Consider the following 27,207-nt stretch of genomic DNA (forward strand, 5'->3'; position numbering starts at 1 on the left):
ATATACAGTCCACAAATTTATATATTTACCAGCATTCCTGGTGATGTATAATTCATTTAATTAATAGGTCCAGAGAAACTTGTGGATATGACAGTGGTAGGTTATCGAAGGGGGACATTTTTTGCGACCTAGGTGTCCCAAATTCCTACTTGTCTAACTGATAAATAATAATTATCTATGTTCATTTACTGTTATGTGTATAATGATACATCCAAGCAAATGCAATTCTCCACAGACAGACTACAAATCACCCAGAACAAAATGGTGAGATTCATCCTAGACCTGGGTCCAAGAGAGCATGTAACCCAGGATGACTTAAAACAATTGGATATGCAACTGATACTAAATCACGTTAATAAAATTGCTCACAAGCAGTGTTCGGAATATCTAACTGTCAAGTTAGGCTAGGTAAGGTTCGTCAGGAAATAAGACAAATGTTTTCTGACGCGGGTCTTAGTCTTATGATGACCTTCCACTGGAGCTTTTAGTCATCTGACCTAGGCCATCTGCTGGCTTACCCGTCAACCCCTTTAAAAATCAATGGTTATTATTATAACCATTTTTTATTTGCTGTCAAGTTTGTCAAGGTTGGGAACCAAAACCAATGTGGTACTAGGGAAGTGAACAAAATTTTGTAGAACCTACAGTAGGTGGTCAGGCCACGAACACCTTTTATTGTACAGCAATAAAGAAGTGGAAAGGATTGCCTGCACATGTCAAAGCCTGTCCTAGAATGAGCCAGCTCAGGACGAGAGCCAAAAGATACCCTTATAAATGAAGCTATAGATAAGGAGGAGCGAGATTTTTTGTATAGCTAACATCCCTTCTTCAGTGTTTATGTAAATAACCCAGTTTACCTTATTTCTAGCATATATCCTTTTATTGTAACTGATTTTCACACAGTTGAGCTATTTTAACTTCAGAGGTTTAAATAAGATATTACAAGGAATCCAGCAGAGGCGTCGTAAGGGGGATGGCCGCCCCGGGTGACATCGTTTAGGGGGTGACTCCACAGAGCCTCTAAAGGAGGTGACACTAATGCCCAAAACAGTGCTGCACCAACATAAGAGAAGAATCCTTCATTTCTATATAGCCTATTATATATTAACAAAGTGCAAATAAGCCTATATAGGGAAAATCATTGATTTTGATGATGACACAGTAAATGACCATATGACCTGTCTTTGTATTACTCATTTGTGCTAAATTGTTATCTCTTTACAATAATGTTTTTACCACTGAATATATCATTGCTTAGTTAATCTTAAGTTAATTTTAAGCCTGCCCATAATGCTCTGCATACAAGGGGCTTTGGCATGTTGCACTGTAATAACTGTATTCCTTTGTACTTCCCTATATCATGTTCAAATAAATAAATAAATAAATAAAATTACAGTGTGTGCAGGACGTGATGATGACGGCTCATGTTGTGGTGAACCTTAACTCCAACAACAACAATTCATCAGCAGACTGTCACCACTCTCCTTTTTTTGCAAATTTAGGTCTACGAACAAGGTAAAAACTTTCTCACTCTTTGTTTTTGTTTATACTGAAAATTATTGTATTGATTTATTTTCTATGTGGCTAATTTTACAGCTACGTGAGACATTATTTCTTGTATTTGAGTAGCTATGGTGTACTCACGCCCTAATAGGTAGATAAGATTAAGATATTTTGTTGGGATTTTTAACCCCGGAGGGTTAGCCACCCAGGATAACCCAAAAAAGGCAGTGCCTCATCAAGGGACTGTGTCTTATTTCCAGTGGGGTCCTCAATCTTGTCCCCCAGGATGTGACCCACAACAGTCGACGGACACCCAGGTTGGTAGGTAAGACACATAGGCAACAGTTAGGCAACTTTATTTCGAAACGTTTCGCCTACACAGTAGGCTTCTTCAGTCGAATACAGAAAGAAGGCAGCAACAGTAGAGATGGGAAGACGATGTAATCAGTCCATCACCCTTGAAGTCGTAGAATTTGAGGTTGTCAGTCCCTCAGCCTGGAGAAGTTCGGTTCCTGACTATGGAACCGAACTTCTCCAGGCTGAGGGACTGACAACCTCAAATTCTACGACTTCAAGGGTGATGGACTGATTACATCGTCTTCACATCTCTACTGTTGCTGCCTTCTTTCTGTATTCGACTGAAGAAGCCTACTGTGTAGGCGAAACGTTTCGAAATAAAGTTGCCTAACTGTTGCCTATGTGTCTTACCTACCAACCTGTCGGTATTATATACCATTTTGATGGACACCCAGGTACCTACTTGCAAGGTGAACAGGGCAACAGGTGTAAGGAAACGCGTCAAATGTTTCCACCCCTGCTGGGAATCAAACCCGGACCCTCAGTGTGTGAAGTGAGAGCTTTGCCAGCCAGGCCGTGGGGCCCCATGTCCTTAATAGATTTTGTTCTTTTATATAATTGGTTTAGGAAATCGACAGATAGATAAATGACACAGTGCACAAGTTGGGTATCTTTACTGTGGTACCAACACAGTAACACCTGTAAGTTCAGGTATAATCGTAGAACTGATCATCACCTTACTTTTCTTGATGCATGTGTTCTGTATGACCCTTGTGGGTTTAGCACTTAGTTTTGATTGTAATTATAATAATAATCTTAATGCTGGTCACTTCTTTTCTTACTTAGCTTTAAATATAGAGAGCTCTACTTTTCTTGACACTTGTGTGCTGTATGACTCTTATAATAATAATAATAATAATAATAATAATAATAATAATAATAATAATAATAATAATAATAATACTGTAATAATAATAATAATAATAATAATAAATCTTTATTTCTACAAGTACATGTACAAGGTATACAGGTCTAGCTGACATCAATGACATACTGCTATATAGAGAGCCACTTGTTATGCAGAGCATTTCAGGAAAGTTGAGTCAGTTTTGTCCCCAGGATGCAACCCACACCAGTTGACTAACACCCAGGTACCTATTTTACTGTTTGGTGAACGTGGACAGCAGGTGCCTTAAGGGAACACATCCTGATGTTTCCACCCGTACCGGGGATCACTTAGTTTTGATTGCAATTATAAGAGTAACAATCTTTATGCTTGTCATTTACCTCCTTTTCTTTCTTAGCTTTAAATATGGAGAGCTCTACTGTATCATCTTCATCACAAGAGATTAAAGATGACCCTCAGAAAGTAGACCAAGAAGAGGAAGCAGAGGAAGGAGAAGAGGACTCAGATGAAGAGGATTCTGAAGAGGAAGAGGAGCCAAAACTTAAATATGAGAGGATCTCTGGGGACTTACGGGAGATACTAAAGAAAGATGGAGCGTCGTGTATTTCTGCTAACTCAAAGGCAAGTCACATTACCTTAGACTAAATAAGTTTGCAAATGTTTCTGACACTTGTGAATAAATATAACTCATTTTCCCATATTAGTAATGCAAGAGAAGTGAAAACTAGGATTGGACAGCAGCTAATGTTTTAATAAGGTTGCCAAAATAGGTAAATCCAATATTTTCGTATTAAAGGAAGCTGAATTGCTTAAAACAATTGGTGGGTTAATTTCTTTAGAGCTGCCTTCATTTCACTGTACAGTACTGTATTTAATATTGGTCTGCCTGTGCCATTCTTGTCATGTAAGCTGAATATGAAAATAAAGGTGAATTTTATTTCTAAATAGTGCTTACAAAAGTTAGTTACAATAACAGTGGTTACTAAAAAGGAGAAGCTACTTGAAAGTCAGTAATTAAACAGAGCACTGAAATTTGCCTGTAGTTTTAAATATATATATATAATGAATAGTGCACTTTGTATACTCCAGAAAGAAATAAAATTTGTTGTTTAAATGTAAAGTAATTTAAATACTGTATGTGTTGTAATTTGGTGCCCCTTACAAGAGGAGTTTACATAAATTTTTTTTTTATGTTATGACATTGTGTTTCTTAGATTTTAGTCAGGGACAGTGAATGTTATATGATGCACATAAATACCACGTCAAGTCACACAAATATCATTTCAGAGCATGAAATTTTCAGTTAATAATGAACCCTTTAAGGTTTATTTGTACTTTTTATTCACAAAGCTACAGTTTAAGTAAAACAGGAGTTTCACTAATACAATGGTACCCTGAGCTTCGGCCATAATTCGTTCCAGAAGGCTGTTCGAGTGCCGTTACCAAACAAATTTGTTCTTATAAGGAATATTGTAAATTAGATTTGTCCGTTTCAGATCCCCAAAAATACACTTACAAAAGCACTTACAATAATACACTTACATAATTGTTCTAGTTGGGAGCTGTACAAAACTCAGGGTACCACCGTACTAATAATCAGGAATGTCTCTCTGAAAACAGTAAGTTCATAATCCAAGATTATATAAAATAAAAGAAGTGTAGACAATTTTGTTTATTATAAATCGTCTTTCAACGAACCGGCGGTATCCCACCGAGGCAGGGTGGCCCAAAAAAGAAAAACGAAAGTTTCTCTTTTAAAATTTAGTAATTTATACAGGAGAAGGGGTTACTAGCCTCTTGCTCCTGGCATTTTAGTTGCCTCTTACAACACGCATGGCTTATGGAGGAAGAATTCTGTTCCACTTCCCCATGGAGATAAGAGGAAGTAAACAAGAACAAGAGCTAGAAAGAAAATAGAAAAAGACCCAGATGGGTGTGTATATATATGCTTGTACATGTATGTGTAGTGTGACCTAAGTGTAAGTAGAAGTAGCAAGACATACCTGAAATCTTGCATGTTTATGAGACAGAAAGAAGACACCATCAATCCTACCATAATGTAAAACAATTACAGGTTTCCGTTTTACACTCACTTGGCAGGACGGTAGTACCTCCCTGGGCGGTTGCTGTCTACCAATCTACTACCTAGGATTATTATAAATGTACAAATAAATTATTTGAGATGGTTCTAGATGGTGGACTGTAACAATAGAATAAAGAAGGGGTAATAAATAATATAGTGGTACCTCGGGATACGAACTTATTTAGTTCCAGAAAGCTGTTCGAGTGCTGATACCGAACGAATTTGTTCCTGTAAGGAATAATGTAAATTAGATTAATCCGTTTCAAACCCCCCAAAAATACACCTACAAAAGCACTTACATAAATGCACTTACATAATTGTTCGCGTTTTGAGCAGTTCGTATCCCGAGGTACTACTGTATATATGAACAAGAGTGATTTGAAATGAAAGCTGATGCATATATTTTTAGATGGTTGTAATGAAGCACAAGGCAAGATTAGAATATAAATAATAAGATTAGAACAAATCAAAGAATTGGAATATATACAGCCTCTCCTCACTTAACGACGGAGTTCTGTTCCTAAGAACATGTTGGTAAACGAATTCATCAGTAAGTGAGGAGCATACTATAATGGTAGTGGGTTTGTGTCAACCATCTTTGATATTGTTTTAATGTCACCTTTGCACCATTTATAACATTTCTGGTATATTATTAAATGTTTATACAGTAGTGTACTGTATATTGTAATAAACAGAATAGAGGAAATCAGCTCTAATATACATTATTTAGGTATGAATACTAGTCAGAGAGCCTGTCGTAAGTCCGAGTTATTGATAAACGAGTATGTCACTAAGGAGAGGCTGTATCATGAAATACGAAGGATGAATTCCATTTGGAAATGAGCTTGGATAAGTAGAGTAGAATGTTAAATTATTTTTTTTTTTTTATTATCACACCGGCCGATTCACACCAAGGCAGGGTGGCCCGAAAAAGAAAAACTTTCACCATCATTCACTCCATCACTGTCTTGCCAGAAGGGTGCTTTACACTACAGTTTTTAAACTGCAACATTAACACCCCTCCTTCAGAGTGCAGGCACTGTACTTCCCATCTCCAGGACTCAAGTCCGGCCTGCCGGTTTCCCTGAATCCCTTCATAAATGTTACTTTGCTCACACTCCAACAGCACGTCAAGTATTAAAAACCATTTGTCTCCATTCACTCCTATCAAACACGCTCACGCATGCCTGCTGGAAGTCCAAGCCCCTCGCACACAAAACCTCCTTTACCCCCTCCCTCCAACCCTTCCTAGGCCGACCCCTACCCCGCCTTCCTTCCACTACAGACTGATACACTCTTGAAGTCATTCTGTTTCGCTCCATTCTCTCTACATGTCCGAACCACCTCAACAACCCTTCCTCAGCCCTCTGGACAACAGTTTTGGTAATCCCGCACCTCCTCCTAACTTCCAAACTACGAATTCTCTGCATTATATTCACACCACACATTGCCCTCAGACATGACATCTCCACTGCCTCCAGCCTTCTCCTCGCTGCAACATTCATCACCCACGCTTCACACCCATATAAGAGCGTTGGTAAAACTATACTCTCATACATTCCCCTCTTTGCCTCCAAGGACAAAGTTCTTTGTCTCCACAGACTCCTAAGTGCACCACTCACTCTTTTTCCCTCATCAATTCTATGATTCACCTCATCTTTCATAGACCCATCCGCTGACACGTCCACTCCCAAATATCTGAATACGTTCACCTCCTCCATACTCTCTCCCTCCAATCTGATATTCAATCTTTCATCACCTAATCTTTTTGTTATCCTCATAACCTTACTCTTTCCTGTATTCACCTTTAATTTTCTTCTTTTGCACACCCTACCAAATTCATCCACCAATCTCTGCAACTTCTCTTCAGAATCTCCCAAGAGCACAGTGTCATCAGCAAAGAGCAGCTGTGACAACTCCCACTTTGTGTGTGATTCTTTATCTTTTAACTCCACGCCTCTTGCCAAGACCCTCGCATTTACTTCTCTTACAACCCCATCTATAAATATATTAAACAACCACGGTGACATCACACATCCTTGTCTAAGGCCTACTTTTACTGGGAAAAAATTTCCCTCTTTCCTACATACTCTAACTTGAGCCTCACTATCCTCGTAAAAACTCTTCACTGCTTTCAGTAACCTACCTCCTACACCATACACTTGCAACATCTGCCACATTGCCCCCCTATCCACCCTGTCATACGCCTTTTCCAAATCCATAAATGCCACAAAGACCTCTTTAGCCTTATCTAAATACTGTTCACTTATATGTTTCACTGTAAACACCTGGTCCACACACCCCCTACCTTTCCTAAAGCCTCCTTGTTCATCTGCTATCCTATTCTCCGTCTTACTCATAATTCTTTCAATTATAACTCTACCATACACTTTACCAGGTACACTCAACAGACTTATCCCCCTATAATTTTTGCACTCTCTTTTATCCCCTTTGCCTTTATACAAAGGAACTATGCATGCTCTCTGCCAATCCCTAGGTACCTTACCCTCTTCCATACATTTATTAAATAATTGCACCAACCACTCCAAAACTATATCCCCACCTGCTTTTAACATTTCTATCTTTATCCCATCAATCCCGGCTGCCTTACCCCCTTTCATTTTACCTACTGCCTCACGAACTTCCCCCACACTCACAACTGGCTCTTCCTCACTCCTACAAGATGTTATTCCTCCTTGCCCTATACACGAAATCACAGCTTCCCTATCTTCATCAACATTTAACAATTCCTCAAAATATTCCTTCCATCTTCCCAATACCTCTAACTCTCCATTTAATAACTCTCCTCTCCTATTTTAACTGACAAATCCATTTGTTCTCTAGGCTTTCTTAACTTGTTAATCTCACTCCAAAACTTTTTCTTATTTTCAACAAAATTTGTTGATAACATCTCACCCACTCTCTCATTTGCTCTCTTTTTACATTGCTTCACCACTCTCTTAACTTCTCTCTTTTTCTCCATATACTCTTCCCTCCTTGCATCACTTCTACTTTGTAAAAACTTCTCATATGCTAACTTTTTCTCCCTTACTACTCTCTTTACATCATCATTCCACCAATCGCTCCTCTTCCCTCCTGCACCCACTTTCCTGTAACCACAAACTTCTGCTGAACACTCTAACACTACATTTTTAAACCTACCCCATACCTCTTCGACCCCATTGCCTATGCTCTCATTAGCCCATCTATCCTCCAATAGCTGTTTATATCTTACCCTAACTGCCTCCTCTTTTAGTTTATAAACCTTCACCTCTCTCTTCCCTGATGCTTCTATTCTCCTTGTATCCCATCTACCTTTTACTCTCAGTGTAGCTACAACTAGAAAGTGATCTGATATATCTGTGGCCCCTCTATAAACATGTACATCCTGAAGTCTACTCAACAGTCTTTTATCTACCAATACATAATCCAACAAACTACTGTCATTTCGCCCTACATCATATCGTGTATACTTATTTATCCTCTTTTTCTTAAAATATGTATTACCTATAACTAAACCCCTTTCTATACAAAGTTCAATCAAAGGGCTCCCATTATCATTTACACCTGGCACCCCAAACTTACCTACCACACCCTCTCTAAAAGTTTCTCCTACTTTAGCATTCAAGTCCCCTACCACAATTACTCTCTCACTTGGTTCAAAGGCTCCTATACATTCACTTAACGTCTCCCAAAATCTCTCTCTCTCCTCTGCATTCCTCTCTTCTCCAGGTGCATACACGCTTATTATGACTCACTTCTCGCATCCAACCTTTACTTTAATCCACATAATTCTTGAATTTACACATTCATATTCTCTTTTCTCCTTCCATAACTGATTATTTAACATTACTGCTACCCCTTCCTTTGCTCTAACTCTCTCAGATACTCCAGATTTAATCCCATTTATTTCCCCCCACTGAAACTCTCCTACCCCCTTCAGCTTTGTTTCGCTTAGGGCCAGGACATCCAACTTCTTTTCATTCATAACATCAGCAATCATCTGTTTCTTGTCATCCGCACTACATCCACGCACATTTAAGCAACCCAGTTTTATAAAGTTTTTCTTCTTCTCTTTTTTAGTAATTGTATACAGGAGAAGGGGTTACTAGCCCATTGCTCCCGGCATTTTAGTCGCCTCATACGACACGCATGGCTTACGGAGGAAAGATTCTTTTCCACTTCCCCATGGACAATAGAAGAAATAAAAAAGAACAAGAGCTATTTAGAAAAAGGAGAAAAACCTAGATGTATGTATATATATATATATGCATGTGCGTGTCTGTGAAGTGTGACCAAAGTGTAAGTAGGAGTAGCAAGATATCCCTGTTATCTTAGCGTGTTTATGAGACAGAAAAAGAAACCAGCAATCCTACCATCATGCAAAACAGTTACAGGTTTTTGTTTCACAGTCATCTGGCAGGACGGTAGTACTTCCCTGGGTGGTTGCTGTCTACCAACCTACTACCTACAATGTTAAATTACTGTACTTTTATTTATTACCTTTGTTTTGTAAAATTTATAACACATTCCTAGATTTAATGTTTCCAGAAAAGTTCATAAGCTTCAGATGCTAATATGGTGTTTATATGGGGACATCTCACTGCTACAGCACCTCTATCTTTTACAAGTGTCCCACATTTTATGCTCTAGGTTCCTTCCAAGTCCATTGCATCTATACTAAGCTCAATTTGTTCTTAAATAATTAATTCCACATAATAAGAATCTTTAATACACTTTGTAAGGTATATCAGTCATATACAGCAAATGTATATCCATATGAAGAATTACCAGTAGTAATGGGATATCACATAATAGTAAATTAGCAGAAAGCAAAGGAAACCTATATTGGAAGAGGTTAGAGCTTTATTTCAAAACAGTTAATGAAAATACATATTTTATGATGTGTAAAAGGATTTTGAAGTTTAATTTAGGAATAAAATTTTCTTTATCTAGAAAAAAATAAAGTTCCTTGAGAAATTTTTGAAATAAATTGCCATCTTCATGTTAGTTTGGATTTCAGTTGTTGGAAAACCATGTTGCTTTGTTAAAGAAAAAATGCTCTACTGTTTTAATTAATATGCACCCATGGGATATGAAATTTTCTTTAGAACTATGTATACTTTATCATTTTTCTTACAGTAAATCACTTATTTTCATATAGTTACACAGATAATTTCTTCTACAATGCTGGTCTAAATGACCTAAATATATTTAATCATTAAAAAATAATCACTGCTGCAATGTCCATTAATGTTGATTCTTGGTACTTATAATTTTATTTCTAATACCCAGTCATCATATCTTACACTGATATTTTTATTCCAGTTAATTATTATTGGAACAAACTGGGGCCGCATTCATGTGTTGGATCACCAGGGTAATAAGGTGAAGGAGTTCAATCCTCACAGCAACCCTGTGACAATGGTAGATATGGATGGAAATGGTGACTATATTGCCTCATGCTCCCATGATCGCAAGGTGAGCACAGTACACCCTTATATCACTTACGACATGGTGTAGAATATTTTTGCATTGATAATGAACAACTGGTGAGAGAAAAAATAAGTAATTGTACCATATAATTCAAGAATTGTGTAGATTAGAATGAAAGTGGGATGTGAAAAGTGGATAATTGTCTCTGTTTATGCACTTGGATGTAAAAGAAGAGATTTGGAGATGTGAATTGTTGTAGAATACTTGTATGAAAAAGTGGGAGATCATTGTAGAAAGTATAGTAGGGAAGTTTCGAGTGTCTGGTGTAAATAACAGTGGGAGACCTTTAGTTGGCTTTGGCTTAGCTTGAAGATTGAGAGTACACAAATAATAAATGTTTCATGAAGAGTCACTGTACATCAGTATGAGAGTATAATGGACCCCAGTATTGTACCATGCATGTATTAAGAAGTTAGTGAGAATAGATTGCTGAACTCTGCAGGGTGACCTGAAAAAGAAGAAATGAACAGTAGGTGGACAGTGCATTAAAAACAAGTGAGATGCTAGAAGAAAGGTTGGCTAGGCTTTGGAAAAAGCCTTTTGGGTTAGTAATGTCAGTATATGTAGTAGAGGTTGGTAGTTATTGGAGAGTAACTGCAAAAGGAAATTGAGAAAATTAATATTTGCTGATGTATAGTATTTTTTATTGAAGTGTGCTGAATCACCCCTGGGTTCCAGCACTAAATCCAAATGTTCTTTCCTACTTTGATGGGGGACTTATAAGGAACAGTGTCAAAGCTGGGTATGCACTATATATTATATATAAATTATGATGCTAATCATATATAGAAATAGAACTAAAGAGCAGTTAGGTTTTTAATTAATAAGATGGAATATCCCATCAGGTTGTTGTTCAGGGTTTGTATACAGCAGAAAACTCTCATAACCTTGTAATGGACAGTCCTGTGCGAAGTGTGGCTCTCGACCCTTTGTATTACAAGCCTCGATCAGGTCGTCGCTTTGTTGTGGGTAAGCATGAAATATTTAGGTGTTGCCTCTAAAGTCTTGTCACTCTTGACTTGAATAATAATAGAAAAATCTTGTGAAATTATGATGCAACCTCTTCATATTTGATAAGTTACTGCTGATTAGAAATCTTACTGCCTCTCATATACCTTCACCATCACGAAATCAGTCTTGTCAGAGGCATGCTGATATCACAGTTTAGAAAGCCCTCCAAACTGCAACATCTTTCCCTTATTCAGAGTCAGGCACACTGTGCTTTTGACCTCCAGGACTCAAATCTGGGCTAACTGATTTTCCTGAATCCCTTCATAAATGTTACCTTGTTCACACTCCAACAGCATGTCAAGTCATAAAAACCACTTGTCTCTGATATAATGCATTCACACAAGCCTATTGGATGTTCAAGTCCCTAGCACTCAAAACCAACTTTACCCCATTACTCCAACCCTTCCTGGGGTGACCCCTACCCCTTCCCTCCACTCCAGATTTACATACCCTCTTAGTCATTATATTCTGTTTCATTCTTTCTAAATGCCTACACAACACCCTCTCTTCAGCCATGTAAATTGTTCTTATGGTAACATCACATTATAATCTAATTTCCACACTCTTGGGACCTGATGATCTGTTGGAGTGTGAGCAGGGTAATATTTAGTTTAGGGATTCAGGGAAACCGGTTATTTTTATATAGCTGGACTTGAGTCCTGGAAATAGGAAGTACAATGCTTGCACTCTAAAGGAGGGGTTCGGGATATTGGCAGTTTGGAGGGATATGTTGTGTATCTTTATACGTATATGCTTCTAAGCTGTTGTGTTCTGAGCACCTCTGCAAAAACAGTGATTATGTGTGAGTGAGGTGAAAGAGTTGAATGATGATGAAAGTATGTTCTTTTTGGGGATTTTCTTTCTTTTTGGGTCACCCTGCCACGGTGGGAGATGGCTGACTTGTTAAAAAAAAAAATTTATTAACACATCGGCTGATTCCCACTAAGGCAGGGTGGCCTGAAATAGAAAACCTTTCATCATCATTCACTCCATCACTGTCTTGCCAGAGGGGTGCTTTACACTACAGTTATAAAACTATAATATTAACACCCCTCCTTCAGAGTGCAGACACTGTACTTCCCATCTCCAGGACTCAAGTCCGGCCTGCCGGTTTCCCTGGATCCCTTCATAAATGTTACTTGCTCACACTCCAACAGCACGTCAAGTATTAAAAACCATTTGTCTCCATTCACTCCTATCAAATATGCTCACGCATGCTTGTGGGAAGTCCAAAGCCCCTCGCACACAAAATCTCCTTTACCCCCTCTCCCCAACCTTTCCTCAGCCTACCCCACCCCGTCTTCCCTCCACTGCAGATTTATACATTCTTGAAGTCATTCTGTTTCATTCCATTCTCTCTACATGTCCAAACCACCTCAGCAACCCCTTCTCAGCCCTCTGGTTAATAGTTTTGGTAATCTTGCACCTCCTAATTTTCAAACTATGAATTCTCTGCATTATATCCACACCACACATTGCCCTCAGACATGACATCTCCACTGCCTCCAGTCTTCTCACTGCAGCATTCACCACCCATGCTTCACACCCAAATAGGAGTGTTGGTATAATTATACACACTCATACATTTCCCTCTTTGCTTCCACGGACATAGTTCTTTGTCTCCACAGACTCCTCAGTGCACCACTCACCCTTCTCCCCTCATCAGTTCTATGATTCACCTCATCCTTCATAGACCCATGTGCTGACACATCCAATCTTAAATATCTTAATTAATTCACCTCCTGCATACTCTCTCCCTCCAATGTGATATCCAATCTTTCATCACCTAATCTTTTCGTTATCCTCATCACCTTACTTTTTCCTATATTCACTTTTAATTTTCTTCTTTTACATACCCTACCAAATTCATCCACCAACCTCTGCAACTTCTCTTCTGTCATCAGCAAAGAGCAACTGTGACAACTCCCACTTTGTGTTAGATTCTTTATTTTTTAGCCCCACACCACTTGCCAAGACCCTTGCATTCCCTTCTCTTACAACCCCATCTATAAATATATTGAGCAACCATGGTGACATTGCACATCCTTGTCTAAGGCCTACTTTTACTGGGAAATAATCTCCTCTCTCCTACATACTCTAACCTGAGCCTCACTATCCTTGTAAAACGTCTTCACTGCTTTCAGTAACCTACCTCCTATTCCATACACCTGCAACATGTGCCATATTGCCCCTCTATCTCCCCCGTCATATGCCTTTTCCAAATCGATAAATGCCACAAGAACCTCTTTACCCTTATCTAAATACTGTTCACCTATATGTTTCACTGTAAACACTTGGTCTACACACTCCCTACCTTTCCTAAAGCCTCCTTGTTCATCTGCTATCCTACTCTCTGTCTTACTCTTAATTCTTTCAATAATGACTCTACCATACACTTTACCAGGTATACTCAACAGACTTTTTTTTTTTTCCAACAAGTCGGCTATCTCCCACCAAGGCAGGGTGGCCCAAATAGAAAGAAAATCTTCAACAAGAAAATACTTTCATCAATCAACACTTTCACTTCAATCACACATAATCACTGTCTTTGCAGAGGCACCCAGATACAACAGTGTAGAGGCATATATAAAGATATATAACATATCCCTCCAAACTGCCAATATCCCAAACAATTCCTTTAAAGTGCAGGCATTGTACTTCCCCTTTCCAGTATTCAAGTCTGGCTATATAAAAATAACTGGTTTCCCTGAATCCCTTCACTAAATACTACCCTGCTCACACTCCAACAGCTCGTCAGGTCCCTAAAACCATTCGTCTCCATTCACGCCTATCTAACACATTCACACATGCCTGCTGGAAGTCCAAGCACCTCGCCCACAAAACCTCCTCTACCCCCTCCCTCCAACATTTTCGAGGATGACCCCTACCCTGCCTTCCTTTCCCTACAGATTTATACACTCTCCAAGTCATTCTGCTTTGATCCATTCTGTCTAAATGACCAAACCACCTCAACAACCCCTCTTCAGCACTCTGACTAATACTTTTAGTAACTCCACGCCTCCTCCTAATTTCCACACTCCGAATTCTCTGCACAATATTTACACCACACACTGCCCTTAGATAGGACATCTCCACTGCCTCCAGCCACCTCCTTGCTGCAGCATTTGCAACCCAAGCTTAACACCCATATAAGAGTGTTGGTACCACTATACTTTTGTACATTCCCCTCTTTGCCTCCGTGGATCACGTTTTTTGTCTCCACAGATACCGCAACGCACTACTCACTTTTTTTCCTTTATCAGTTCCGTGGTTAACCTCATCCTTCATAAACACATCAGTTGACAAGTCAACTCCCAAATATCTGAAAACATTCACTTCTTCCATACTCCCTCTCTCAAATGTGATGTCCAATTTTTCTTTATCTAAATCATTTGATACCCTCATCACCTTACTCTTATCTATGTTCACTTTCAACTTTCTACCTTTACACACCCTCCCAAACTTGTCCACTAAACTTTGCAACTTTTCTTTAGAATCTCCGAAAAGCACAGTATCATCAGCAAAAAGTAACTGTGTCAACTCCCATTTTGTATATGATTCCCCCTAATTTAATCCCACCCCTCTCCCGAACACCCTAGCATTTACTTCCTTTACAACCCCATCTATAAATACAGTGGTACCTTGGCTTATGAACGCCCCACCATGCGAACTTTTCAGGATATGAACCGTCGTTCGGTTGATTTTTTGCATCTGGAGGGGCTCTGGTGGCCTGGTGGTTAACGCTCTCGCTTCACACGGTGAGGGCCTGGGTTCGATTCCCAGCCAGAGTAGAAACATTGGACGTGTTTCTTTCAACCTGTTGTCTATGTTCCCCATCAGTAAAATGGGTATCTGGGTGTTAGTCGACTGGTGTGGGTCGCATCCTGGGACACTGACCTAAGGAGGCCTGGTCACAGACCGGGCCGCGGGGGCGTTGACCCCCGGAACTCTCTCCAGATAAACTCCAGATGTGTACTTCCCCCTCAAGGGAGGGTCCTTAAATAAATAAATTAATAAAATATTTATTTCTTTGCAAAGGTTACAGTTTGTGTTTACATATCATAATATGATTGGAGCAAAGTAAGCCATTATCATACTGAGGCATTTTGGGCAGACTTAACCTAATACTTATAGACTACTTAAGTCTAAATAGGTGAAAAGTAGTGGTTACCAATGTTTTGCTGATGGTGGTGCCAACTACTATATTGTATTATTATAATAATAATAATATAATAATAATAATTATTATTGTTTTTATTATTAGTACATGGTGAAGGGCTCTTGATCTAGGGAATTGGATCTGTGTTCCAGTTCCCTAAATTAAGCCTGTATATCTTCCATCCCCTCCCCCTCCCACAAGCTCTTCCCCATTATAATAATAATAATAATAATAATAATAATACATATATATAGCAATGTACTATAATAATTATAATAATAGATGGCTTCAAAAGGCCATCACTAGATTGCAGTGAATACCACAACAATGCTGGGGCAGTTATGGCCACCTCCACATGTCACATAATGACATATTTTATTCATTCTAGAGTATAAATCAACTTTTTATGTTATTTATATTGTTTATTATGTCATATTAGATCAATTGTGATAAATAAGCTGTAGAGTTGATATTAACATTATATTGAAGTGTATTTTTCCTTTCCCTGAGAGCAGGAATTCTGCCAGAATGGATTAATGGCTTTTCAATTAATTTAAATGAGGAAAATTGACTCAGCATACGAACAAATCGGGATATGAACAAGGTCATGGAACGGATTAAGTTCGTAAGCCAAGGTTCCACTGTATATTAAGAAACCATGGTGACATTACACATCCCTGTCTAAGACCTACTTTTACCAGGAAGTAATCTCCCTCTCTTCTACACACCCTACCTGAGCCTCAATATCCTCATAAAAACTCATTACAACATTTAGCAACTTACTACCCATTCCATATACTTGCAACATCTGCTACAATGCTTCCCTATCCACTCTATCATATGCCTTTTCTAAATCCATAAATGCAATGAAAACGTCTTTACCTTTATCTATATACTGTTCACATACATGCTTCAATGTAAACACTTGATCTGCATATCCCCTACCCACTCTATAGCCCCCTTGCTCATCTGCAATCCTACTTTCTGTCTTACCTCAAATTCTTCCAATAATAACCCTACCATACACTCTTCCTGGTATACTCAGTAAACTTATTCCCCTATAATTTGTATAATATCTTTTGTCCCCCTTCCCTTTATATAAAGGAACTATACATGCTCTCTACCAATCCCTAGGTACCTTTCCTTCTTTCATACATTTATTAAACAAAAATACCAACCACTCCAACACTATATCCCACCCTGCTTTTAACATTTCTGTCATGATCCTGTCAGTTCCAGCTGCTTTACCCCCTTTCATTTTACATAATGCCTCACGCACCTCACCCACATTCACATCCTGCTCTTCTTCACTCCTAAAAGATGTTATACCTCCCTGGCCAGTGCACGAAATTGCCGCCTACGTTTCTTCATCGACATTTAAAAGTTCCTCAAAATATTCCCCCCATCTACCCAATACCTCCAGATCCCCATCAAAATTTCTTGATGGTGCCTCTCCCACTCTATCATTTGCTCTCCTTCTGTACTCTCTCACCACTCACTTCACCATTCTTTTACTCTCCATATACTCTGTCCTTCTTATAATACTTCTGCTTTGTAAAAACCTCTCTTAAGCTACCTTTTTCTCTTTTATCACACCCTTTACTTCATCATTCCACCAATCACTCCTCTTTCCTCCTGCATCCACCTTCCTACAGCCACAAACTTCTTCCCCAAATTCTAATACTGCATTTTTAAAACTATCCCATCCCTCTTCAACCTCCCCTCCCCCCAACCCATACTTGCACTAGCCCACCTTTCTGCCAAAAGTTGCTTATATCTTACCCTAACTTCCTCTGTCCTTAGTTTATGAACTTTCACCTCTCTCTTACTTACTGTTGCCATTTTCCTTTTGTTCCATCTGCCTCTTATTCTGACTGTAGCTACAACTTAATAAAGATCCGATATATCACTTGCCTCTCTATGAACATGTACATCCTGAAGCCTACCCATCAACCTTTTATCCACCAATACATAATCTAACAAACTACTTTCATTATGTGCTATGTCATACCTTGTATACTTATTTACCCTCTTTTTCATAAATTATTTATTACTTATTACCAAACCTCTTTCTACACATAGCTCAATTAAAGGCTCCTCATTTTCATTTACCCCTGGCAACCCAAATTTACCTACTACTCCCTCCACAACATTTTTACCCACTTTAGCATTGAGATCCCCAACCACAAGTACTCTCTCATTTGGTTCAAAACTCCCCATGCCCTCACTCAACATTTCCCAAAATCTCTCTCTCTCTCTCCTCTACACTTCTCTCTTTTCCAGGTGCATAAGCACTTAGTATAACCCACTTTTCACATCCAACCCTTATTTTACACCACATAATCCTTGAATTTATGCGTTTATATTCCCTCTTTTCCTGCTAAAAGTTATCCTTCAACATTGTGCAAGAAAGGTATAAAATACCGACAATATGAAAGTTAAGACACATGTGCAACATCTGGATATCTTTATTGTAGACGTTTCGCCATCCAGTGGCTTTATCAATACAAATTCTAGGACATAATTGGAAGACAGTAGAACTATATACAAAAGATGAGGTAATCAGTCCCTCAGCCTTGGAGTTAGTGTTCACAGCATCGTAGTGGAGAAGAATCTGGAGCAAAGGCAAGAAGACTGGCGGTTATATAGGCGTCAGTGGATCAGGACGTGCAGCAGATGAGGGCATAGTCACTGGTAGACGGGATTCCCAAGTGGAAGTAGGTCCTTCCCAAAGAGATGGGTTAGTTGTAGCAGCCGTGAAGAAGGTCTTGTAGATGTCCTCTGAACCAAGATTCCATGATGTTGCAGTGTCTGACAAGTTGTGCAAGAAAGGTATAAAATACCAACAATTATGTCCTAGAATTTGTATTGATAAAGACACTGGATGGCGAAACGTCGACAATAAAGATATCCAAATGTTGCACATGTGTCTTAACTTTCATATTGTCGGTATTTTATACCTTTCTTGCACAACTTGTCAGACACTGCAACATCATGGAATCTTGGTTCAGAGGACATCTACAAGACCTTCTTCACGGCTGCTACAACTAACCCTTCTCTTTGGGAAGGACCTACTTCCACTGGGGAATCCCGCCTACCAGTGACTATGTCCTCGTCTGCTGCACGTCCTGATCCACTAACGCCTATATAACCGCCAGTCTTCTTGCCTTTGCTCCAGATTCTTCTCCACTACGATGCTATGAACACTAACTCCAAGGCTGAGGGACTGATTACCTCATCTTTTGTATATAGTTCTACTGTCTTCCAATTATGTCCTAGAATTTGTATTGATAAAACCACTGGATGGCGAAACGTCTACAGTAAAGATATCCAGATGTTGCACATGTGTCTTAACTTTCATCCTTCAACATTATTGTTACTCCTTCTTCAGCTCTAACTCTATTTGAAACCCCGGAACTAATCCCATTTATTTCTCCGCACTGAAACTCTCCCACCCCTTTCAGCTTTGTTTCACTGAAAGCCAGGACATCCATCTTCTTCTCATTCATAACATCCACAATCATCTCTTTCTTATCATTTCCACAACATCCATGCACATTCAAACATCCCACTTTAACGGTTTTCTTCTTTTTCTTTCAACAGACTTATTCCTCTATAATTTTTTGCACTCTCTTTTGTCCCCTTTCCCTTTATACAAAGGAACTCTTCATGCTCTCTGCCAATCCCTAGGTACCTTACCCTCTTCCACACATTTTTTAAATAATAGCACCAACCACTCCAAAACTATATCCCCACCTGCTTTTAACATTTCTATCTTTTTCTCATCAATCCCAGCTGCCTTACTCCCTTTCATTCTATGCACAGCCTCACGAACTTCCCCCACACTCACAACTGGCTCTTCCTCACTCCTACAAGATGTTATTCCTCCTTGCCCTATATACGAAATCACAGCTTCCCTATCTTTATCAACATTTAACAATTCCTCAAAATATTCCCTCCATCTTCTCAATACCTCTAACTCTCCATTTAATAACTCTCCTCTCCTATTTTGAACTGCCAAATCTGGAGTATCTGAGAGAGTTAGAGCAAAGGAAGGGGTAACTGAAGGATCAGTTATGGAAGGAGAAAAGAGAATATGAATGTGTAAATTCAAGAATTATGTGGATTAAAATAAAGGTTGGATGCGAAAAGTGGGTCATAATAAGCGTGTATGCACCTGGAGAAGAGAGGAATGTAGAGGAGAGAGAGAGATTTTGGGAGATGTTAAGTGAATGTATAGGAGCCTTTGAACCAAGTGAGAGAGTAATTGTGGTAGGGGATCTGAATGCTAAAGTAGGAGAAACTTTTAGAGAAGGTGTGGTAGGTAAGTTTGGGGTGCCAGGTGTAAATGGTAATGGGAGCCCTTTGATTGAACTTTGTATAGAAAGGGGTTTAGTTATAGGTAATACATATTTTAAGAAAAAGAGGATAAATAAGTATACAAGATATGATGTAGGGCAAAATGACAGTAGTTTGTTGGATTATGTATTGGTAGATAAAAGACTGTTGAGTAGACTTCAGGATGTACATGTTTATAGAGGGGCCACAGATATGTCAGATTACTTTCTAGTTGTAGCTACACTAAGAGTAAAAGGTAGATGGGATACAAGGAGAATAGAAGCATCAGGGAAGAGAGAGGTGAAGGTTTATAAACTAAAAGAGGAGGCAGTTAGGGTAAGATATAAACAGCTATTGGAGGATAGATGGGCTAATGAGAGCATAGGCAATGGGGTCGAAGAGGTATGGGGTAGGTTTAAAAATGTAGTGTTAGAGTGTTCAGCAGAAGTTTGTGGTTACAGGAAAGTGGGTGCGGGAGGGAAGAGGAGCGATTGGTGGAATGATGATGTAAAGAGAGTAGTAAGGGAGAAAAAGTTAGCATATGAGAAGTTTTTACAAAGTAGAAGTGATGCAAGGAGGGAAGAGTATATGGAGAAAAAGAGAGAGGTTAAGAGAGTGGTGAAGCAATGTAAAAAGAGAGCAAATGAGAGAGTGGGTGAGATGTTATCAACAAATTTTGTTGAAAATAAGAAAAAGTTTTGGAGTGAGATTAACAAGTTAAGGAAGCCTAGAGAACAAATGGATTTGTCAGTTAAAAATAGGAGAGGAGAGTTATTAAATGGAGAGTTAGAGGTATTGGGAAGATGGAGGGAATATTTTGAGGAATTGTTAAATGTTGATGAAGATAGGGAAGCTGTGATTTCGTGTATAGGGCAAGGAGGAATAACATCTTGTAGGAGTGAGGAAGAGCCAGTTGTGAGTATGGGAGAAGTTCATGAGGCAGTAGGTAAAATGAAAGGGGGTAAGGCAGCCGGGATTGATGGGATAAAGATAGAAATGTTAAAAGCAGGTGGGGATATAGTTTTGGAGTGGTTGGTGCAATTATTTAATAAATGCATGGAAGAGGGTAAGGTACCTAGGGATTGGCAGAGAGCATGAATAGTTCCTTTGTATAAAGGCAAAGGGGACGAAAGAGAGTGCAAAAATTATAGGGGGATAAGTCTGTTGAGTATACCTGGTAAAGTGTATGGTAGAGTTATTATTGAAAGAATTAAGAGTAAGACGGAGAATAGGATAGCAGATGAACAAGGAGGCTTTAGGAAAGGTAGGGGGTGTGTGGACCAGGTGTTTACAGTGAAACATTTAAGTGAACAGTATTTAGATAAGGCTAAAGAGGTCTTTGTGGCATTTATGGATTTGGAAAAGGCATATGACAGGGTGGATAGGGGGGCAATGTGGCAGATGTTGCAGGTGTATGGTGTAGGAGGTAGGTTACTGAAAGCAGTGAAGAGTTTTTACGAGGATAGTGAGGCTCAAGTTAGAGTATGTAGGAAAGAGGGAAATTATTTCCCAGTAAAAGTAGGCCTTAGACAAGGATGTGTGATGTCACCGTGGTTGTTTAATATATTTATAGATGGGGTTGTAAGAGAAGTAAATGCGAGGGTCTTGGCAAGAGGCGTGGAGTTAAAAGATAAAGAATCACACATAAAGTGGGAGTTGCCACAGTTGCTCTTTGCTGATGACACTGTGCTCTTGGGAGATTCTGAAGAGAAGTTGCAGAGATTGGTGGATGAATTTGGTAGGGTTTGCAAAAGAAGAAAATTAAAAGTGAATACAGGAAAGAGTAAGGTTATGAGGATAACAAAAATATTAGGTGATGAATGATTGGATATCAGATTGGAGGGAGAGAGTATGGAGGAGGTGAATGTATTCAGATATTTGGGAGTTGACGTGTCAGCAGATGGGTCTATGAAAGATGAGGTGAATCATAGAATTGATGAGGGGAAAAGGGTGAGTAGTGCACTTAGGGGTCTGTGGAGACAAAGAACTTTGTCCTTGGAGGCAAAGTGGGGAATGTATGAGAGTATAGTTTTACCAATGCTCTTATATGGGTGTGAAGCATGGGTGATGAATGTTGCAGCGAGGAGAAGGCTGGAGGCAGTGGAGATGTCATGTCTGAGGGCAATGTGTGGTGTGAATATAATGTAGAGAATTCGTAGTTTGGAAGTTAGGAGGAGGTGCAGGATTACCAAAACTGTTGTCCAGAGGGCTGAGGAAGGGTTGTTGAGGTGGTTCGGACATGTAGAGAGAATGGAGCAAAACAGAATGACTTCAAGAGTGTATCAGTCTGTAGTGGAAGGAAGGCGGGGTAGGGGTTGGCCTAGGAAAGGTTGGAGGGAGGGGGTAAAGGAGGTTTTGTGTGCGAGGGGCTTGGACTTCCAGCAGGCATGCGTGAGCATGTTTGATAGGAGTGAATGGAGACAAATGGTTTTTAATACTTGACGTGCTGTTGGAGTGTGAGCAAAGTAACATTTATGAAGGGGTTCAGGGAAACTGGCAGGCTGGACTTGAGTCCTGGAGATGGGAAGTGCAGTGCCTGCACTCTGAAGGAGGGGTGTTAATGTTGCAGTTTAAAAACTGTAGTGTAAAGCACCCTTCTGGCAAGACAGTGATGGAGTGAATGATGGTGAAAGTTTTTCTTTTTCGGGCCACCCTGCCTTGGTGGGAATCGGCCAGTGTGATAATAATAATAAAAAAAAAATCCATTTGTTCCCTAGGCTTCCTCAACTTGCTAATCTCACTCCAAAACTTTTTCTTATTGTCAACATCTCACCCACTCTCTCTTGCTCTCTTTTTACATTGCTTCACCACTCTTTTAACCTCTCTTTTTCTCTCCATATACTCTTCCCTCCTTGCATCACTTCTACTTTGTAAAAACCTCTCATATGCTAACTTTTTCTCCCTTACTACTCTCTTTGCATCATTATTCCACCAATCGCTCTTCTTCCCTCCTGCACCCACTTTCCTATAACCACAAACTTCTGTTGAACACTAGCACTACATACTTAAACCTACCCCATATATCTTCAACCCCATTACTTAAACTCTCACTAGCCCATCAGTCTTCCAATAGTTGTTTATATCTTACCCTAACTGCCTCCTCTTTTAGTTTATAAACCTTTACCTCTCTCTTACTGGCTGCTTCTATATTCCTTGTATCCCATCTACCTTTTACTCTCACTGTAGCTACAACTAAAAAGTGATCTGATATATCTGTGGCCTTTCTATAAACATGTACATCCTGAAGTCTACTCATCAGTCTTTTATCTACCAATATGTAGTCCAGCAAACTACTGTCATTATGCCCTACATCATATCTTGTATACTTATTTGTCCTCTTTTTCTTAAAATATGTATTACCTATAACTAAACCCCTTTCTATACAAAGTTCAATCAAAGGGCTCCCATTATCATTTACACCTGGCACCCCAAACCTACCTACCACACCCTCTCTAAAATGTTTCTCCTACTTTAGCATTTAGGTCCCCTACCACAATTACTCTCTCACTTGGTTCAAAAGTTTCTATACATTCGCTTAACATCTCCCAAAATCTCTCTCTCTACACTCCTCTCTTCGTCAGGTGCATACACACCTATTATGACCCACATTTTGCATCCGACCCTTATTTGAATCCACATAATCCTTGAATTTACACATTTATATTCCCTCTTCTTCCATAACTGATCCTTCAGCATTATTGCTATCCCTTCCTTAGCTCTAACTCTCTCAGATACTCCTGGCTTAATCTCATTTATTTCTCCCTACCAAAACTCGCCTACCCCCTTCAGCTTTGTTTCACTTAGGGCCAGGACATCCAACTTCTTTTCATTCATAACATTAGCAATCATCTCTTTCTTATCATCTGCACTATGTCCATGCACATTCAAGCATCCCAGTTTTATAAAGTTTTTCTTTATAAAACTGCATAATAAATATACCATACATTGTCCTCAAACATACCATTTCCACTGCCTTTAATGTTCTCAGTTCAACATTTGAAACCTGTGCTTCACACCCAGTATAATTTGTACCACTGTTCTCCAGTATATTTCCCTTTTTTTGCCTCCATGGATGAAGTTTCACCTCTACTTGTGTCTCACTACACCACCCACAATTTCCTGCCCATTTATCTATTCTGTTATTTACATCATAAATAATTTTTTAAATTCTTATCTGTAATTGTAGCTAACTTTTTCTTGAACATTCTTTACCCCTTAATAAACATATTTTTGTAATATACAGTATTACATTGGTTTTAGTGTTTCATGTACTACAGAAGTGTTTTAAGGTAATGGGTATTTATTTGTTTACCTCAGAAAATACTGTATTTGTCATTCATTTGTTCTTTATTAACTATTTTATAAGTTTGGAAAGGGAATTAGCATGAAATCATCTGCATATATATTATGAATCAATGCCTTATGTAATAAAATAGTTACGTATTTTATTTCTGTTTAGGTACAAACAAGATAATTTTATATGAAAAAGCGTTGTTTGGCCAAGTGCGACCCACAATCCTCAGTGAGAGTAGTGGTCCAGCAAGAGCCATGAAGTGGGCAGGACAGTTTCTTGCATGGGCCACAGATTCTGGTGTGAGAGTCATGGATATGAATACCAAAACAGTCATCACTCTCATTAAACGTGATCACAGCCTTGCGTATGTATCCCTTTATTTTCTGAGTGGCTTGACTTTAGTTGATTGATTGAATGTACAGTCCTACTTGCTACTAATAGATAAAATATTTGAAAAACTAATTTGTAAGTGAATGTATGAATTCATAATAAAACAGTATTATTAACCCTTGCCAGTTTGGTTTCAAGGCTCCCCCCCTCCCCGAAAAAAAAACGTACGAATGATGCAATAATAAAAGTACTTGACTCAGTCTACACATCCCTAAAAAATACTGAATATCCAGTATCTCTCTTTATTGATCTAGGGAAAGTTTTTGATATAGTATGCCACTACAGCCTTATCCTTAAACTAATGAATTATAAAATAAGATGCTGCGCACTCTGTCCATAAGATCCTACCACAATGACAAGCTCCAAAACGTGACTATGACTGACACCACTTAACCTAACTCATCACACAGGGTGCTGCAAGGCAGTATCATAGGACCGCTTGTATTTCTCCTTTGTATCAGTGACCTACAAAATCCATCTTAATAGCACAATGCAGTTTTATTCAAGGACCATATTACTTTTGTCAACTCCAGTAAATATCCATTTGACCTAAACTATATATGTACATTAAAATACAAAATGCAACTTTTATTTCCTTATGCAGTACAAACAATGTACTTTACATGTAAAAAAACATTGGTAGGCACAAAAGAAAGCCATTAATTATGAAATGTACTTTGGGTAAACTAATGATGAGGCTTAAATGTTACCTAAGAACTAGACATAGCTTATTAAGGAGGACTTATTGCGTAGTTAACTGCAATGATAAATACATTCAAATCCAGTTTTTTTTTTAACACACCGATCATATCCCACCAAGGCAGGGTGGCCTAAAAAGAAAAACGATAGTCTTTCTTTTTAAATTTAGTAATTTCTACAGAAGGTGTCACTAACCCCTTGCTCCTGGCATTTTAGTCATCTCTTACGACACACCTGGGTTATGGAAGAAGAATTCTGTTCCACTTCCCCATGGAGAATTTCTTTTTATGCAGTACAAAAATAATGTAGTTTTCATATGATAAAAGAATGTTAGGCACAAAAGAAAACCACTAGTATGCGATGTATTTTGGGCACACTAACCTAATGCTAAAAGACTAAGAATTGGACATAGAATATTAAGTAGGATTTCTTATACTGTTAACTGCAGCTATGTGCACAGTAAGAATGGTAGCTAATGAATAAATGTTACAATTTTAAAAGTATGACTTATTATTACATAGTGTTGAACTAGAAAAGGTATTTACTTGGATAACAAAAAATATACTACAGTAGGGCCCCGCTTTTCAGTGTTTCGCTTTATGATGTTCCTCTAATACGGCGATCCAAAATTATGACCAAAACTTCCTATACGGCAAGTGGTCTTTCAAATATGGCACGCACCACCCGGTTTGTTTACGTTCTTCATGAGCACATCTCTTTATTATGTAATAATAATCACTCTTGGGCACATTAAATGTCTAATTTTACGTCAATATAGAGATTTTCATAAATCCATCTATGATATTTTCTTCAAAATTATATAAGGAACACGTTACATAGCATATAAACATGCTGCTTATATGCTATGGAGGTGTGGTTGCCGGGTGGAGGGAAAATATTATGTAATACTAGTAATAATCACTCTTGGGCTCATTAAATCTCTTGTTTTACGTTAATATATACTTTTTTTTTTTCAACAAGTCGGCCGTCTCCCACCGAGGCAGGATGACCCAAAAAAGAAACAATATCCCCAACAAGAAAATACTTTCATCATCATTCAACCCTTTCACCTCACTCACACATAATCACTGTTTTTGCAGAGGTGCTCAGAACACAACAGTTTGGAAGCATATACGTATAAAGATAAACAACATATCCAAACTGCTAATATCCCGAAACCCCTCCTTTAGAGTGCAGGCATTGTACTTCCCAGTTCAAGGACTCAGGTCTGGCTATATAAAAATAACCGGTTTCCCTAAATCCCTTCACTAAATGTTACCCTGCTCACACTCCAACAGATCGTCAGGTCCCAAATACCATTCGTCTCCATTCACTCCTATCGAACACACTCATGCACGCCTGCTGAAAGTTCAAGCCCCTCACCCACGAAACCTCCCTTACCCCTTCCTTCCAACCTTTTTGAGGACGACCCCTACCCCGCCTTCCTTCTCCAACAGATTTAAATGCTCTCCATGTAATTCTACTTTGATCCATTCTCTCTAAATGACCAAACCACCTCAACAACCCCTCTTCAGCCCTCTGACTAATACTTTTATGAACTCCACACCTTCTCCTAATTTCCACACTCCGAATTTTCTGCATAATATTTACACCGCACATTGCCCTTAGACAGGACATCTCCACTGCCTCCAACCGCCTCGTCACTGCTGCATTCACAACCCAAGCTTCACACCCATATAAGAGTGTTGGTACTACTATACTTTCGTACATTCCCTTCTTTGCCTCCATAGATAACGTTTTCTGACTCCACATATACCTCAATGCACCACTCGCCTTTTTTCCCTCATCAATTCTATGATTAACCTAATCCTTCATAAATCCATCCGCCGACACGTCAACTCCCAAGTATCTGAAAACATTCACTTCTTCCATACTCCTCCTCCCCAATTTGATATCCAATTTTTCTTTATCTAAATCATTTGATATCCTCATCACCTTACTCTTTTCTATGTTCACTTTCAACTTTCTACCTTTACACACACTACCAAACTCATCCACTAACCTTCGTA

General features: G+C 38.9%; 1 protein-coding gene across 1 annotated transcript in view; it reads left to right on the plus strand.

The window, feature by feature from the left end:
- Window positions 1–1,039: 1,039 nt before the first annotated feature.
- lt (vacuolar protein sorting-associated protein light) overlaps window positions 1,040–27,207 on the plus strand; it is a 90,252-nt gene continuing 64,084 nt past the window's right edge. The window contains exons 1-6 of the mRNA XM_070090002.1: window positions 1,040–1,161; window positions 1,397–1,515; window positions 3,105–3,328; window positions 10,119–10,271; window positions 11,132–11,255; window positions 24,254–24,452. Of these exons, the coding sequence (XP_069946103.1) occupies window positions 3,113–3,328; window positions 10,119–10,271; window positions 11,132–11,255; window positions 24,254–24,452 (692 nt within the window). The 5' untranslated portion in view covers window positions 1,040–1,161; window positions 1,397–1,515; window positions 3,105–3,112. The remainder of the gene's footprint in view (window positions 1,162–1,396; window positions 1,516–3,104; window positions 3,329–10,118; window positions 10,272–11,131; window positions 11,256–24,253; window positions 24,453–27,207) is intronic.

Source organism: Cherax quadricarinatus, chromosome 30 (assembly GCF_038502225.1).
Source record: "Cherax quadricarinatus isolate ZL_2023a chromosome 30, ASM3850222v1, whole genome shotgun sequence".
Taxonomy (NCBI): domain Eukaryota; kingdom Metazoa; phylum Arthropoda; class Malacostraca; order Decapoda; family Parastacidae; genus Cherax; species Cherax quadricarinatus.